At 36.4% G+C, this 17,278-nt stretch overlaps 1 protein-coding gene across 1 annotated transcript; it reads right to left on the reverse strand.

Moving 5' to 3' along the window:
- On the reverse strand, positions 1 to 3,187 carry LOC131975920 (sialic acid-binding Ig-like lectin 14). Its single transcript, XM_059338746.1, has 6 exons — positions 3,142 to 3,187; positions 2,132 to 2,524; positions 1,743 to 2,039; positions 621 to 720; positions 469 to 495; positions 1 to 93 (listed from the first exon to the last, which is right to left on the reverse strand). Exons 1-6 carry the CDS (start codon positions 3,185 to 3,187, stop codon positions 90 to 92), a joined length of 867 nt encoding a protein of 288 aa, XP_059194729.1. The 3' UTR covers positions 1 to 89.
- Positions 3,188 to 17,278: the final 14,091 nt, after the last annotated feature.

Genomic DNA, 17,278 nt, shown 5'->3' on the forward strand with positions numbered 1-17,278 from the left:
CAAAGATGACAGAACCGTCCCAGTCCCAGTCCCAGTAGGTGAACTGGTTTTCCCCAGTGATGGGCACACCTGACCTGCAGCCTCTGACACTATCTGGGAGAGTAAACACAGTAAAAGCTCAATAAAACTTTATGGAAGTGCAATACCAAATCACTGGAGTACACATTTAAGGCCATACAGATATATTTAGCTAACCTACTGAAAACACTGAGACAGATGTTCCAGCTGCAGCAGCTGCTAGACATAGGTGCACTGCACCTTCTGGGAATTCACACTGGCTTTTTAGGACACTAGTCACTGAGTATTGAGAGAGATAAAGAGAGATAAAGGCCTTTGATTGGAATGAGATGGTCCTGGACCATCAGAACGAATCATGGAAATGTTACAGATGAGGACAATGAAAAGTTCCTATAATAACAGCGTTGGAGTATAAAAGAAAAAGGATTAAAAAACACTTTTGTTCCTCACCTGCGTGAAGGTCTGGACATCCGTTTCCTTTAGCAGACAGAAAACTGTTTTATTGAGGAGCATATACTGTACACACGTGTGAAACATAACGACGTGCAATAAAATCATTGTTTATTATTTGATGTGTTCTGGCAGTGAACTGCATTACTCACTTGTATCTTTTCACCATGAAAATGCAGAAGCCTGCAAAGATCACAGCTGTACCAATGGCCACCACTGTGGCAATGATGATGTGGTTGTAGTTTGCAGAACCTGCAAATACACAGAATCAAATCAAATCAAACTTTATTTATTTCATACATAGAAATGTAACACAAAGTGCTTTACAAAAAATAAGGATAAAAACAGACAATAAAAGTCATACATAAGAGAGTTTATTCCATTATATTGCACAAAGAATATAAAGCCAAAACTAGGACTGCAAGCAGTACTGAACGGGACCGAGCAGAGTGGAGCTGTCGGGGGAGGCGCCATCGGACGCGGCGCTTATGCGTACCAAATTGCATGTCTCCTACTACTGTGCTCGTGGTAGGTGTAAAACATGTTACTTCCTGTTGCCAGCAGGGGGCGCTATGACTGTGTGTCAATATTGACATGTGGGTGTGTTCAGGGCTGGACCCTAATCACGTGTGTGAAATTTGGGACAGATTGGACAATGTATGGTCAAGTTATACAGTTTTGTGTGTTATGGCGAGACGCCATATTTTGCCGCCATGCCACGCCCACATAGTGTGACCGTCAGTAAAGATTTATACAACTTTTGATCCCAAAGGCCTTGTGATGGTACTGACCAAGTTTGAAGTCAATTGGGTAAAATCTGTAGGAGGAGTTCGTCAAAGTATGCAACCTGGAAATGGACAAAAACAGTAGGAAACGCCATTTTCGATCCAAGATGGCCGACTTCCTGTAAATTTTTGGGTATGGGTTCTTGAGACTTTTTGGTGCGTCTTGCCATGATACATGTATGTACCAAATTTCGTGTCTCTACGACATTCCTGTGCGAGGGGCTGAATTTTATTGACTTTCAAGGGGGTGCTGTTGAGTCATTTTACCACGCCCATTCCCATGACCACTAGAATATGTAAATTTCAGCGGAGATTTATGTATACTCCAAAAATGGTGAGTTTTTGAATATGATAAAGGCCCCAAAAAGGCGATTTTAATTCCGGAATAATAATAAACGGACCAATTACAATAGGGTCCTCGCACCGTTAGTGCTCGGTCCCTAATAAAGAACATCCTCAAAGTTCAACAACAGAGTGAAAAGCTCTCACGTTTCACGTAGAGGGTCATTAATGCAGAGGATTTACTGTCTCCATTAAATTCTGCAGTGCAGGTGATGTCAGTGTGGTCGTCCTTTTCCTCAGCAGTGATGGTCAGGATGCTCTCTGCCTCCCAGAAGCCAAAGCGACTTTTTTTGTGCACCTCATGCACTGCATCAGGGTCGGCCCTGCTCCATTTGAGACGAGGTGCATGGCTCGGGCAGGTGTGGGTGACTGAACAGGTGATGGTGAAGGGACGTCCTTCAGTGGCCGTCTCTGAGTGAGACAGTGTCGGTTTTGGAGGTTCAGCTGTGAAGTAAAACAGGCAAAATAAGAGGGGAATTATTTTAACAGAAAATTGGTGTGAGAGTTCATGAAGTTTGCGTTTGTCGGTGACGTACGGAGCATTCTGAGGTCAACACAATCCTCCACAAAGGAGAACTTGTTAGAGGTGGAAGGATCAGTCGATTTTGCTAATTCAATCCGGAAACAGAAAGGGCCGTTGTCATGATCTCTAACTTTAGTTATTTCTAAGGTGCAGTTGCTCAGACCCAGATGTCCCAATAACTTTGTGCGGCCCCTGAAGTTCTCCAAGATCCGTGTCTGGTCCTCATAATAGACGAGTTGATTTCGACCTGTTTTAAGATGCCAGATGCCTCTGAGTCTGGAGGTGGGCAGAGGACCCCCAGGATGAGAGAATGAGCAGGGAACCACAACACAGGAAGTGACCAGGGCTTCTAGTTCTTTTATCACACTGGCCTTCCATTCTTCAGTAACCACAGGGCTGCTTAAAGCTGAAAGAGAGTTATGGAAGTAAGACATTTCTTCTCTTTGACAGATTTTCAATAGTATATACAGTTGAAACCAGAAGTTTACATACACTATATAAAAAGACACATATGCTTTTTTTCTCACTGTCTGACATGAAATCAGAGAATCACTTTTCCTGTTTTAGGGCCGTTAGGATTACCAAAATTATTTCTATTTGCTAAATTCCAGAATAATGAGAGAAGGATTTTTTTAGACAATTTTTTATTACTTTCTTCAAAGTCAGAAGTTTACTTACGCTCTAATGTTGTCAACAAACCTATCAGAAGCTTCCAAAGACATGGCAGCATCATCTGGGCTTTCCCAAATTGTTTCAAGGCATAATAATGTTAGTGTATGTAAACTTCTGACTTTGAAGAAAATAATAAAAAATTGTCTAAAAAAATCCTTCTCTCATTATTCTGGCATTTAGCAAATAGAAATAATTTTGGTAATCCTAACGGACCTAAAACAGGAAAAGTGATTGTCTGATTTCATGTCAGACAGTCAGAAAAAAAGCATATGTGTCTTTTTATATAGTGTATGTAAACTTCTGGTTTCAACTGTATGTCAGAAACAACAAAGAGGTGAGTCAGTATATTACCTGCCAGAAACAGGTAGAATACCATCATCTTTTTGTCCTTGTCCATACTTTTTTTTAGGTTTTGGTGGAGTAAAACACTGTGGGATGTTTAATGAGAAGAAACTCCATAAAACATAAAATCATAAACCTACTCCCAATGTATGCAAATTATAACACAGCTGTGTGAAACATCTTTAAACGGCACTAATCTTCACATGCAAGATCCATTTACTAATACAGCAAATACTGGCATTGTGTGTCAATCACACATTTAAATTAAAACAACACAAACATGATTACCAGATTACACAAGATTACACTATAATAAATAGTAGTTCCTTTCATTTAAATCCCTGTAATCTCTTTTATTCATTATCATGGCTGCTTTTTTTTACATACTCAGACAAAGAATGATCATAAATGACATTGTAAAAAGCCTGTGGTTGATTTATGTAAAAACCAAACAGCCAGAGTTGATCAACTGTAATATTCCTGAGCCGGCCGTGCCAAAGAAACTTTCAGAGCAACAAGACAAATGCAGTGAAGCAACATTCAATAGATCCACTGTTGTACCATAATGAAGTATAATGTCATTGTTACCTGATGAGGCTGCTGTCTGGCTGCAGAGAGCTGTCTGTTTCTACTAAAAACACCTCCTGGACAATGATTACATGCAGTGTGTTATTCTGCACTTAAGCTGACGATGTTATGAACTCTAGAGGCAGCAGAAAAAACTGCATTTTGGGGAAGATGAGCAGAGACGTAGCTGAGGCTGTAGCAGAGAGTTAAAGGTGTAGAAACAGGGAGTGTTCTCCTCTTTCACATGAAAGAAAAGGAAAGTAAATGTAGCGGCACTCCGTTTGATCTTCCTTCTTAACTGCGCCACTTCTACAGTCAGTCGATAAAAACACTCTTTTTTTCACGCGAGCGACGAGACATGACAACTTTTGTTAACTAACAACATTTTTGTTAACTGAAATAAAAATAAAAACTAGAGTTTTTAAAAAAACGATAACTAACTGAAACTGTATTGTGTGGTTACAAAACTAACTAAAACTAACTAAAATTATAGTGAAAATGTCCTTAGTTTTCGTTTTTGTCAACTTTTTTCATTCATAATTCAGTGTTTCTATTTGAACATGAACACATGGTGAATATGTTTACTGAGACTGGGATGTTTACACTAGAACCAAAATACAAAACACCCAGAACTGTAAGAGTTAATAACCTTATTGGGGCTGAGATGATAAACCAAAGGAAATAAAGGAAACATTTATTATGACCACTTTGAATCTGGCACCAACGTATAGCCCATTACAAAAAAAATAAAACTAACACTAAAACTAATAAAAACTAAACTAAAACTAAGCATTTTCAAAAACTAAAAACTAAACTAAAACTAGAAAATTCACTGTAAAAACTAACTGAAACTAACTGAATTTGAAGACAAAAATTCACAACGAAATGAAAACTAAAACTAATGAAAAATCCAAAACTATTATAACCTTGGTCCCATGTCCCTGTAGAACAGTTGAAAGACACAAATTCAAGTCAGTGCAAGTTAGTGAAAGCTAGACTGTGGAACTGTTATTGTCTGTTACAGCCCTGCCTTTACCAAACAAGTTCACACAATGCTGACAGGTTGAGCCTGTTGGTGCCAGGGAGAGCTCTGTGTGTGATCAGTACTAGTGCAGCGCCCATATTAGTCCGGCGGTTTAGGACCAGATTTGGGAAGAAAGGGGACACGTCGGACAAAAGCACCACATTTTTTCCACATGCTCTCTATCACTATAGGTTTCAATTTTTGGTAGGAGCCACTTCATCAAGATTGCAGATCGGAGATGGCAGCCATATAAAATCTATGAGAACCAGTATATCTTCTAAGCCACTTAGAAGGTCAAGCTAAGTGTCAAAATCTACATTTTCTGGGTCAAAGAATAATTTAAAGCTACTGAGAAAACCACTAGATGATCAAATAGATATGTTCATTTTGGCCATGTATTTACATAATTATTAGATTCCAAACATTTTCATCTCAAGATTCCCTGCTGCAGCACTTGAAGACCTACCAGTCTGGGTGAAAATGTACATATCTATTTGGTCAAATAATCATCTAGTGATATTCTCAACAGCTTTAAATGATTCTTTGACCCAGAAAATGTAGATTTTGACACCAAGATTGACCTTCTGAGTGGCTTGGAAGATGTATTGGTTCTCATAGACTTTATATGGGTGCCATCTCGGATCGGCCATCTTGATGAAGTGGCTCCTACCAAAAATTGAAACCTATGGTGATAGAGAGCACGTGGAAAAAATGTGGTGCTTTTGTCCAGCGTGTCCCCATTATTTAGCTAAGCCGCCTGACTATATAGGAAAAACTCCATCATCATCGGCAACTCCATAAAACACTTAATTTTCAAAAGGTACGCACACCATCCAGCACATACAGATTGAACACTGATATTCACTGGAAACTATTAGAATATTATTGGAAAATCAAACCTTGTAGCGCACTTTAAAACTCAGAAAGATAGGTAGGATAAATAGACTTACAGATGAAATGAGTCAGGGTGGAAATCCAGAGTGAATTGGGTTGGCGGAGGTCCCCTAAAACAGCTGTTCTCAACCTTGGGGTCGGGACCCCAAATGGGGTCGCTAGATGATTTCTGGGGGTCACCAAATCATTTTGGAAGTCAGCTCTGTCTCCACTGTGTTAAAGTGTTCATGTGTTTTAGTCTTTTTGGTCACTTAATGTCTTTTTTTGGTCATTTTGTGTTTGTTTTTTAGTCATTTTGTCTCTTTTTTGGTCATTTTGTGGTCATTTTGTGTTCGTTTTTTAGTCATTTTGTCTCTTTTTTGGTCATTTTGTGTCTTTTTTTGGTCATTTTGTGTCTTTTTTGGTAATTTTGTTTCCTTTTTTGGTCATTTTGTGTCTTTTTTGGTAATTTTGTTTCTTTTTGGGGTCATTTTGTGTCTTTTTTGGTAATTTTGTTTCTTTTTTGGGTCATTTTGTGTCTTTTTTGGTCATTTTGTCTTTTTTGGGTCGTTTTGTGTCTTTTTTGGTCATTTTGTGTCTTTTTTTGGTCATTTTGTTTCCTTTTTTGGTCATTTTGTTTCTTTTTTGGGTGATCTGAACTGTGCGTGTGAGATTGTGTTCAGTGAGTGGGGGTCGCGGACAACATGGATGTTAAATTGGGGGTCGCGACTCAAAAAGGTTGAGAACTACTGCCCTAAAAGGCGTCCGATCAGAAACAGTGCAATGCTGCAACACGTCCTACGAAAATAATTATATTTTAAAAAATTAATTCAAAAATCTTCAAAATCGAGGATGCACACCTTCGTGCCATGCGCAAGCCACATACGAAATCTGAGGTCAGTCTGACTAACGGTGAGCTAGATATGCCATAGACACACACACACACACACACACACACACACACACACAGAAGCTTTATAGATAAATAGTGAAGCCATAGCTGGGATTTGTGTAATTTGTGTGTCAGCCTTCTACACTTGGTGCACTGCTTTACTTGTAAGTTATGATAAAGCACACATTTGGACTGCATTTTTATGTTTAAATGTGTAAAATAAAAAACAAATACTCTTCTTAGAATAATAATTTGTGTCTGATTTTGATGTTCCACAAAGAAAAACATGGTTACGAATTCTTGAAAAGAATCTTAACTCTACTCTTTTACCCTCGTTGAACAATCCATAGCTGATGAAGATGTAAATACTGTAAATACATTTCCTGTTTTCCAACCATCCAGGTGAAGTAACAATGAGCAAAACACATTTTTGAGATAGGGCGACTTTATTGATGCACTACTTAATTTTAGACGGCCATAAAGAAAAGTAGGTATGTGTTTAAAAGGGAAGAAATGGTAAGTCACTTATTAGTCTCAACTAGGAAGGAACATGAGGTCAATCAGTAACACGGTATCTATTATAAATCCTTGCTTCATATTTTTTTCAGGAGTTATTTGTTACAGTAACTATTTATAGTAATTAGCTCATGATTTATTCTTTGGAGGCAATAGAATTACATCTACTTTGGTGCAAAGTGTCTCCTTAAAAAAATAACGGACTAAAGCATGGAAACAATCAAATACACCAAAATTAAGAGCATGAGTATTAACAGCAGAACAAAGTTTAGAGATGGAAAGACTAACTTTTAGAAATAGGGAACAAATACATATTTGGAATAAGTTATACTGTAAAGAAATTTTGGGAAAAAACAGTGGAAATATTTAATCAAATTAAGGAGATGAACTAAATGGTCCCCTCCCCAACACTAACACTAACACACACACACACACACACACACACACACACACACAGATCCATGAACACGCATACATGCACCACGGCTTATTTTTTCATTATATTATTATCTTTTTTTTAAGGTTTTTTGTTTTGTGTCATCAGTTTGTTGTTTATTTCTTTTCTTGGAGATCCTCATTGGATTGGGGGGATGCAAGGTACAATATTGTAAAGAAAACGAAATGACTCATTATGTTTGTGAAAGTAAGAAGCCTTGCAATAAGGTATTAAAAAAATAAAATAACGGTAACAGCGCCCCCGTGTGGTAACCAGTGAAGTTTGGAAACTTTTTCCAGAAGCGGCTCCAGATACTGGAGCTGCCTGAGACTCTGCTGATATCAGTTTGTGAGAGGTGATTGTAGAACTGGCAGCAGTTTGACAAAAGCTTAATCTTTGACCACACATTCCTCCGAGAGCCTGAAACTGAAACTACTCAGGTAGACACGCAGCAGGAGAGCTGCACCTGCTGCACTCAGGTGCCAACAGTTTCTATTTTTATTTTTTTTTTGTTCATTGGCTTTTAACTCAACATGAGCCTTTGCTCTGTTTTATTTTTTGTTTTTATTTGTTCTTTGTGGTTTTTTAAAATTGAGATTAATTTTAAAACCCACTTTTATTTACTGTTTTTTGTTTTACCCAGCATGAGACTCGCTTTGTTTTAGTTGTTTTTGCTTGTTCTTTGTTTTTATTGTTTTATTGGTGGTCTGTCCTGCCATGTATAGCACTTTGTATTAAAAGGCTCTATAAATAAAGTTGATTTGATTTATTAACACCTCTCTGAGTTTAGTTGTCATGCCTTTCTGTGCTGAAATATTTTGAATGACTTCATCCATAAACAATCTCTGTGCTGCAGGAAGTATACTGCTCCTGACTCACCTGTAACAGAAATGTACTGCCATGTGTCAGGATAACTAAGGTTATAATGCTTCCTAAGTAATGAGTGCTCTATGACGTTTTTATGATGGTGACAAAAAACATATACATGTATACAAGTACTGTCATTTTAACTTGAGTTATTCCATTTTCTGCTGCCTTATACTTCTACATTTCAGAGGAAAATATTGTTCTTTTTCTTCGCTACATTTATTTTAAAGCTTTAGCTTACTTTCTAGATATTATGTGGATTCAGATTATGAACGCAAAATATAATCAACTAAGTAATAAAAATTGTTATTATATTATATTATGTTATTTATAAGTTACTTTACCCAGGAGCATTAAAGTAGCCTAATTCAAATCAGTTCCACATTTACTAGCTGCAACATTAAAGTGATGTACACATGAATGCATCAAATATTATAATTCAATAATAAGATACATTATTATGAAATTGACCATTCTGTAAAATGAGTACTTCTGCTTCTGTTTCTGTTTCTTTCTGATCTTTTCTGATGCTACTTGTCCACTGTTGTACTTTTACTTAACCCTCATCTTTTTAAAGTTTTAAAGGCTTTTAAAAAAAATAGTAATTAAAACAGAAACAGAAAACATTTATATGAAGTTAACAGAAAAAAACGGATTGACAAAAATAATGGAGTATTATGATCCCTTACTTAAGTAAAAGTATGAATAAAACACTGTGAATTTACTCCACTACAAGTAAAAGTCCTGCATTCCAAACATACTGAAGTAAAAGTACAAAAGTATCAGCACCAAAATGTACTTAAAGTATCAAAAGTAAAAGTACTCGTTATGCAGAATGAACCCACTCAGATTGTTTTATTATGTTCTAAATGTATTATAAGATTATTTGTATTGATGCATTTATATAAGTAGCATTTTACTGTGGGCCAGATAGGACTAATGTTAATTACTTAATACACTGTTATGTTTTATACATTTGTAATCATATTAAATATATGGTATTTTTTCATGTTAAATCTGAAAAGTATCTCAAGCTGGCAGGTAAATGTAGTGGAGTAAAAAGTACAATATTTGACTCTAAATGTAGTGGAGTAGAAGTATAAAGTTACATAAAATGGAAATACTCAACTAAAGTACAAGTACCTCAAAATTGTACTTAAGTACAGTACTTGAGTAAATGTACTTAGTTACTTCCCAACACTGGAGATGTGACAACACCTATAGGGTCTGCAGGTATCCCTGTCGGTGGGATATTAGAACATTATTTGAATGGAGGAGTTTTTCTTCACTAAAAGCTGTTTTTTTTTTCTTCCTAGTAACTCTCCCACCTCTGATCTCCACCCATCACTACTTACTGCTTCGTCATTGTAGCTGCGACACCGCCTCTCTCTCTCTCTCTCTCTCTCTCTCTCTCTCTCTCTCTCTCTCTCTCTCTCTCTCTCTCTCTCTCTCTCTCTCTCTCTCTCTCTCTCTCTGAGGAAACCTGGCCGCCTGCTGACTGCTGCTTCTGAAGGGAAACGCAGGATTTATGGCAACAAAGTGACGGTGTCGCGTGGAGGAGACACTCTGAGGACTCACCTGGCTGCTCAGGTAAGACTCTGCTACTGTGTGTTTACATTGTCACCTTTTCATTTCCTGTCTGAGTCGCTGCGTCGGTTCGTTTAGAGTTCATGCTCCGTATTTAGAGGGATTATGTTCAAGCGACCAGGTCAGAGATGTTTGTGCTATGAGCCGACCTGAATAACAAACATGACCAAAAAACCTGCTGCAGTCTGTCGGGAAGCCTGAATGATATCTAATAGTTGTTAACTATCAGGTAAAGGTGTGTTGGCAGGTCCTTCACGAGCCCTTGGGCCCTAAAATCAGCTACCTGACAGACCAAAAGATCTTAACCCATAAGAACCTATGGTGACACAAGCATTTTAAATGTTCTAGTAATGTTCATGTATGTTTTCTCAAGTACATAAGTGTGTTTTTCAGTGTTTTACAGCCTCCTCACTGTCCATTTTTAAAAGTCATCTTCAAACCTATTTTTATTCCTTGGCTTTTAACCACGCATGAGACTCTGCTCTTGTTTTTAGTGTTTTATGGTTTGCTTTTATTTATTGTTTTTTAAATTGTCTTTTAAAAAGCAATGGATCTATTTATTTTAGTGTTTATTTCCTGTTTTATTTATTTTATTGTCTCTTGTTCTGTTTGTTTATGTACAGCACTTTGTTGCGGCTGTTGTTGTTTTAAAGTGCTTTACAAATAAAGTTGAGTTGAGTACAGTAGCTTGTTGAGAAGCCATCAAATGAGGCAGTGTTATTTATATTTATTTATTTATTATCGATTTATTATTATTTTGTTACTAAAAAAAAAACCTGAAATGGAATTTGTTGTTCAACAGCACTATTAATGTCACAATTTTTACATATGTGGTGGAGATGCAAAGAAAAAGGCACATTTGTGTTTCTGTAAACAGAAAATGTGTCTAGTTTATTCAATTCAAAATAAGAAATATCATAAACATAAATACCATAAACGCCCAATGTAATGTATATGTCACATCATAGATCTTTGTTATTTAGGGGTAGTATTTTTTTTTTAAAACATCATAAATATGTTCTATGTGGTCCACTTGTTCTGTTGTATATCCCACATAATTTTCCTTTTTAAGGATTACTGGGTCTGGGTTCTTATGGGTTAATGATCAAAAACATGACAACACAACACAGCCAGAGATAAACAGGTAGCATTAAAATGTATGTTTATGTGTTTATTATGCTGATAATAGAAGTAGAACTTTAGTAACAGAATTAGTTTGGTCTTAAACAGCTGATTATGGTAAACTATAACCTGTTTACATTCATTCTTTCTGGATGCTAGTGCTATATGCTTTACTTTAAAACAGCTATTCATGTTCTACAATGATTCTGTGCATTAACTCATTGTGCAATAATGATTCTTAACTGCATTGCCCTTGTTTATTCTGGGATTAATATGTATAATGCATTAATTTATACCATACAATTCAACCAATGTTGTTATTTAGAATATTCTTGCACTTAATCATAGATCCATATCAGCAACCTTCATTTTTTAAACTGTGTTATATGTTTGAGTATCCAAATGTATGATGTATATTGTTTTGTTTTAAATTGTACTATAATGTACACATTTTTTCTATTTTTCTGACATTTTCTCTAATTCCATATCTTCATTCTAGTATGGAAGCACCTGTAACAAACCTGAATACTCCCTCAGGATCAATAACAAGTATTTCTGATATTGGTTGTAATTCAAACCACCAGCGATGTGATGAATTATTAGTTGCCTTTGTGCAGTTTTTACTTTTAATTATGCACAATAGAGCTTCGTCTATTGTGTATACTTTATATCTAATTGACTGTCTGCTGTAACATTTATAATTGAAATGCATAAACTCTATTATGTGTTCTGTCACATAGACAAAATTTGCGTTTTAATGAACTAATTACTCATTTTTCCCCTCTTTTCCTCTCTGACCTGGTCTGGGATTGACTTCATCATCTGCAATAACCTTCTACATGGAAACACTGTGAGTACTCATCATTATTTAAGTTGTGTGAAAAAAGGAAACAAGTTTACAATTTGTTTTCCATTCTCACATTCCAGCTTTTGTTTTTCTGATCCGTTTATCTAACCACTGCATATAAGGCTTATTAAGGGATGTTTTGCATACAGTTCATACAGAGTAAAAACTATTTTACCTTAAGTAAAAGTTCCCCTTAATGAACCACAAGAGGATTCAAAGGTAATGCAGAGTATAATTAGAATCACACAACCCTGCTCTCATCTGCAGTGAAGTATTTCATTTATATTAATGCAATGATTCCATAAAGTCATCAGTCTTTAAAGAGACTATTAAATATTAATTCCTCATGATTTCTATCTGACAGGCCACTCCTTCTGGCTGCTGTTCAGCTTCTCTCTGCATCTTCTACATGTTTATATTTGCTGGTTAAAAGGCTTTTCTACCACGATTCTTTCTTTATTTGCATAGAAAGACTGACCACTTTTATTAACCATGAGTATTTCTTCATATCTCAGGTAGAAAATATAGCACTTTTTGTAAAATGATGACGTCCTTTGCAGCACGAGACGGATCTTAGAATAGATCCTGAAGGAAGGAGAGCTTTAGTTGCATAATTATTATTATTGTGGCATGGTGGTGTTGTTGAGCTGTGGTGTCCAGCCCAGACTATCTGGGCGGGGTTAGTGTGGCCGTGTCGCCCCGAGGCATCTGGACGCACAAACGTCTTTATCTCTGGTGAACACATGCAGCCAGCTCTGTGCTAACGTAGAGGAGGATTGGCGGGGATTCCCTGTCTGACACAACAAATAATTCATGTTAACCAATATGGGCTGGGCGATATGGCCCTAAAAGAATATCACGATATTTCAGGCTATTTTTGCGATAACGATATTCTTGACGATATTACGAAATACTTAAAAAGATATAGAAAATATGTTTTTTTAGTCTGTATAAATAAATAAAAATCTAAAATGTAGTGTGAAGTGCAAATCTCAACAGTTGCCAAATAAATAAAAAAATGTATGAGAAAATAATAAAAATAACCATTTAGGGCTTCCGGGGGCATATTTTAATGACATTTTGTAAAGGAGAATAAAGGTTCTTGTATGTTTTATATAAGGCATCTTATTTTGACAGTCTTCTTGTAAGTTCTATGGTGGATTCTGTTAACACACTGTGCTCTTATTTTGAAAGCTGCATGTGTTTAGCGACAGAGAGTAAGTAGCTTTTTGTGATTAAAACAACTTTAAGTGTTAGCTACTGTTTACCTTACGCCACTACATCAAGAAGTAGGAATGTTGCCAATATCATGATATGCATTTTTTTTAACCATGAAAGAAATATACCGATATTATCGTGAACGATACGATATGGCACACCACTACTAACCAGTAATTTGATCTTCCTGATCACCATATGTGTTTTAATAAAAGATTCGGTAACGCTTTATATTAAGGTCCTTGTAATAACCATTAATTAACAAATAATAAGGCCTTTGTAAGTCCTTACAAGATGCTTAAAATGTCATTTCCTGGCCCTTTATCATCTGGAAAAATGTTTTTTCTGACTAGTAGGTGAGTAAACCTTTATGATGATTTCATACACTAAGACTGTTCAAGACATTCATTTCAATGGGTCGTTGGATCAATGATACAATGGTCCCTACAGGCAACATTCAGACAAGAAACTGGTTAAAAACCTTCCTTTTATAATGTTTTTCAATTTAAAATGTTTTGTATTGTATCCTGTTGAAGCTACTGAATCATTTACACATGTTTATTAAATAAATTGTGTTAAAATTCATTTTAAAAACATTCTTTTTTTACTTGTGCACCGTTATGGGACAATGTTGTCTATCGGCAACAAACCCCAAAAACTTTAGTCTATTTTAAGACAAAATAATACATTTTTTCTTAACTGGCATCATATGCCACATGCGTACCATAGAGGGTTAACATTATTGTGTCTTTATAAGCTTAAGTGTTAATAATGACATTATAATACAGCTAATAGCAGGCTATAAGAGATTTATAAGCACTAATAAGAAACTTGTTAACAGTTTGCAAATGCTTAAGAACATTAATAAAAGCCTCATGAGTATCTTATAATTGTTCATAATGGCATTACAAACACCCATGACCCACCCATTATGTCTTTGCCATGCCTTTATTCATCTTATTTTGTTTGCTTATTGATATTAAAATATACTTTATTGCTCATCTATTATAAGTTAACTATGCTTTTTGCAACTACCGGATCTAAAGCGAGAACAATGCCTTATTACTTGTTCATTAATGGTTATTAAGGACCTTATTATAAAGTGTTACCAAAGATTCAAAGCTCATATGTTTATACCTGGATTATTGCGATGTGTAGTGGGAAAGTGTCAGTGTAGAGAAGATATAAAAGTTGTAATGACTTCTGTATATATAATAGTTTAATATGTGCAGAGAATTTAAGGGCCATTAAAATTGATCCAGTTTTCACTTTTTCACACTGACTATTAGAGGTGCACCGATCGATCGGCTGGCCGTTCAATCTGCACCGATTTCCTTAATTTTGCGGGATCGGTGATCGGCCGATTCTTTTACGTCAAACCGATCTTATCTGGTGATCTTATCTACCTCCACAAAGGTATATTGGCTATTTATTTTAACATTTGAATAGCCACAAAGCTTCTGCATTTGACACAAAACCAAAAACTCAGGACACTTTATTTATGGTTGCAGTTCTTTTATTAGTTTGTCCTGAAAATTGTTGCTATTTATTTTAAGTTCAATATTTTATTAACTACCTCAGACATTGGGATTTCCTTTATTTGTTAAAGAAAAATACTTATGTGTTATTGTTTTTCAATAAAATGTGAGTTATAAAAAAATCGGTATCGGCCAAAATCGGAATCGGCAGGTCAGGCTTTTTAAAAATCGGTGATCGGCCAGAAAATTGCAATCGGTGCAACCCTAGTGACTATTCAGTTGAATTAACATGCAAGTGAAAAGTTGGTTAATTCAGCATCTGTCCACCAGGGGGCAGTGTTCACTAAGACAACATGTTATTTACAGTAGCATCAGATGATCAAACACAATGCAGCGTGTACTGAGGTGGCCTGGAATGTCCGCCACAATCTGTTCAGCGTGCTGAAAGCCCCGGGCTGCTGAGAGAGTCTCTTTAATAGATCTCACATGACATCCAAGCACATGCATATTAATATAAACATTTCATTTCCAAATCTGACTCATCGCTTAGCATCATCTATGAATGCAATTTTTCACAGCAGTTTCACCAACTGAAGAAAATCTGACTCATTTTTGGAAAGTTTTCCTGCCCTATTGTCTGTATATGATGTGTATATATATATATAAGATGCATTTATTCTAAAACGTAACACCCTGACTTCCCTTTGAGGAAACATCATGTTGTGTAATAGAAATCCTCTAAGGCAGTAGTTCTCAACCTTTTTGAGTCGCGACCCCCAATTTAACATGCATGTTGTCTGCGACCCCCGCTCACTGAACACAATCTCACACACACAGTTCAGATCACCCAAAAAAGAAAGAAAATGACCAAAAAAAGGAAACAAAATGAACACAAAAGACACAAATTGACCACAAAATGATAAAAAAAAGACCCAAAATGACCAAAAAAGACAAAATGACCAGAAAAGACACAAAATGACCAAAAAAGACCCAAAAAAGAAACAAAATTATCCAAAAAAAACACAAAATGACTAAAAAAAGACACAAAATGACCAAAAAAGGCACAAATTGACCACAAAATTATCGAAAAAAGACACAAAATGATAAAAAAAAGACACAAAATGACCAAATAACACACAAAATGACAAAAAAGACTAAAACACATGAACACTTTAACACAGTGGAGACAGAGCTGACTTCCAAAATGATTTGGCGACCCCCAGAAATCATCTCGCGACCCCAATTGGGGTCCCGACCCCAAGGTTGAGAATAGCTGCTCTAAGGTGTGCATGAAGGTGAAGGATCCAAACTTGAACTAAGACGAGAAGAAAGGGCAGCATGTCTGCCGGCAGAAAGGAGCCGAAACATGGAACATTCCTGGTTCATGAATTCTTCATAACATAATGGTGCACTATGAATATTGATGTGCTGTTACCATCAATCCTGTTAGTGCTCTTGAGAGCTCAGCTCCAGAGCACAAATAAAACCCCTGCAACCATGCAACCTCCATCACATGCACTCAAAATTCATATTTAAAGCATTTTCAAAGCTGCACAAGTTGTTTTACATAAGATCGGGAGAGGAAGGAAGGCGGCGCTGTGTGATGCGTACCCAGATGCAGTAGTTAAAACGTATGTTTATGTGTTTATTATGCTGATAATAGAAGTAGAACTCTAGTAACAGAATTAGTTTGGTCTTAAACAGCTGATTTGGGTAAACTATAACCTGTTTACATTCATTCTTTCTGGATGCTAGTGCTATATGCTTTACTTTAAAACAGCTATTCATGTTCTACAATGATTTTGTGCAGTGTGCAATAATAATTCTTAACTGCATTACCCTTGTTTATTCTGGGATTAATATGTATAATGCATTCATTTATACTATACATTTCAACCAATGTTGTTATTTAGAATATTCTTGTAACGTAATCATAGATCCATATCAGCAACCTTCATTTTTTAAACTGTTATATTTTTGAGTATCCAAATGTATGATTAGATAGATAAGATTAGATTAGATAAAACTTTATTGATCCCTTGGGATAGCTCCCTCAGGGAAATTGAGTTTCCAGCAGCAAACAGGTTAAAAAGCACACATAAGAGAAAAAAAAAGAACAATTTATATACAATAAATAAATAAATATGATATGAGATGTTTTTTAAATAGTCCTTATGTATGTCTTATTGTATTTGTTATTGTTATTGTTATTGTTACTGCTCCTTCCTGTCCTCAGTCCTATAGTCGATATATATTTATGGGTATTATATGGGTTTTATTTACACAAGTTGTTTTACATAAGATCAGGAAAGGAAGGGAAGGCGGCGCTGTGTGATGTGTAGCCAGATGCAGTAGTGAAAGTCAAAGGGAGATGATTGGGTGGAAGTGGTGTGGGACGTTATGTAATCAGTGTGTGATGCAGCCAGAGAGGATAAAGATGTTCCAAACAAACATCACCCCCATGCACTCAGCTGGAGTGATGCACTGCACCATGCATGTGTGTGTGGCGGGGAACAGAAAGAGCATCAGTGTTCTGGGTGTGTCTGCTGGGTCGTCTCTGAGTCTGTGGTTCCAGTCTGTCACTGTCTCCAGGGACTGGGAGTGAGGCTCCTCTTCTCCTCCCTCTCCTGGGTCCAGCTCAACACCTGCTCCTTGCAGGAGGCGCAGGGCAGGGCAGGGCAGGGGTTCCTAAGCAACTGAAGGCAACGCCACTAGTTCA

The sequence above is a fragment of the Centropristis striata genome, chromosome 8 (genome assembly GCF_030273125.1).
Source record: "Centropristis striata isolate RG_2023a ecotype Rhode Island chromosome 8, C.striata_1.0, whole genome shotgun sequence".
Lineage (NCBI taxonomy): Eukaryota > Metazoa > Chordata > Actinopteri > Perciformes > Serranidae > Centropristis > Centropristis striata.

Coding starts and splice junctions, on each gene's coding strand:
- LOC131975920 (XM_059338746.1), bottom strand. CDS start 3,187: ATGGACAAGGACAAAAAGATGATGGTATTCTACCTGTTTCTGGCAG. Junction 2,525..3,141: donor ATTCTACCTGTTTCTGGCAG/GTAATATACTGA, acceptor ACTCTCTTTCAG/CTTTAAGCAGCCCTGTGGTT. Junction 721..1,742: donor AATGACCCTCTACGTGAAAC/GTGAGAGCTTTT, acceptor GTGTATTTGCAG/GTTCTGCAAACTACAACCAC.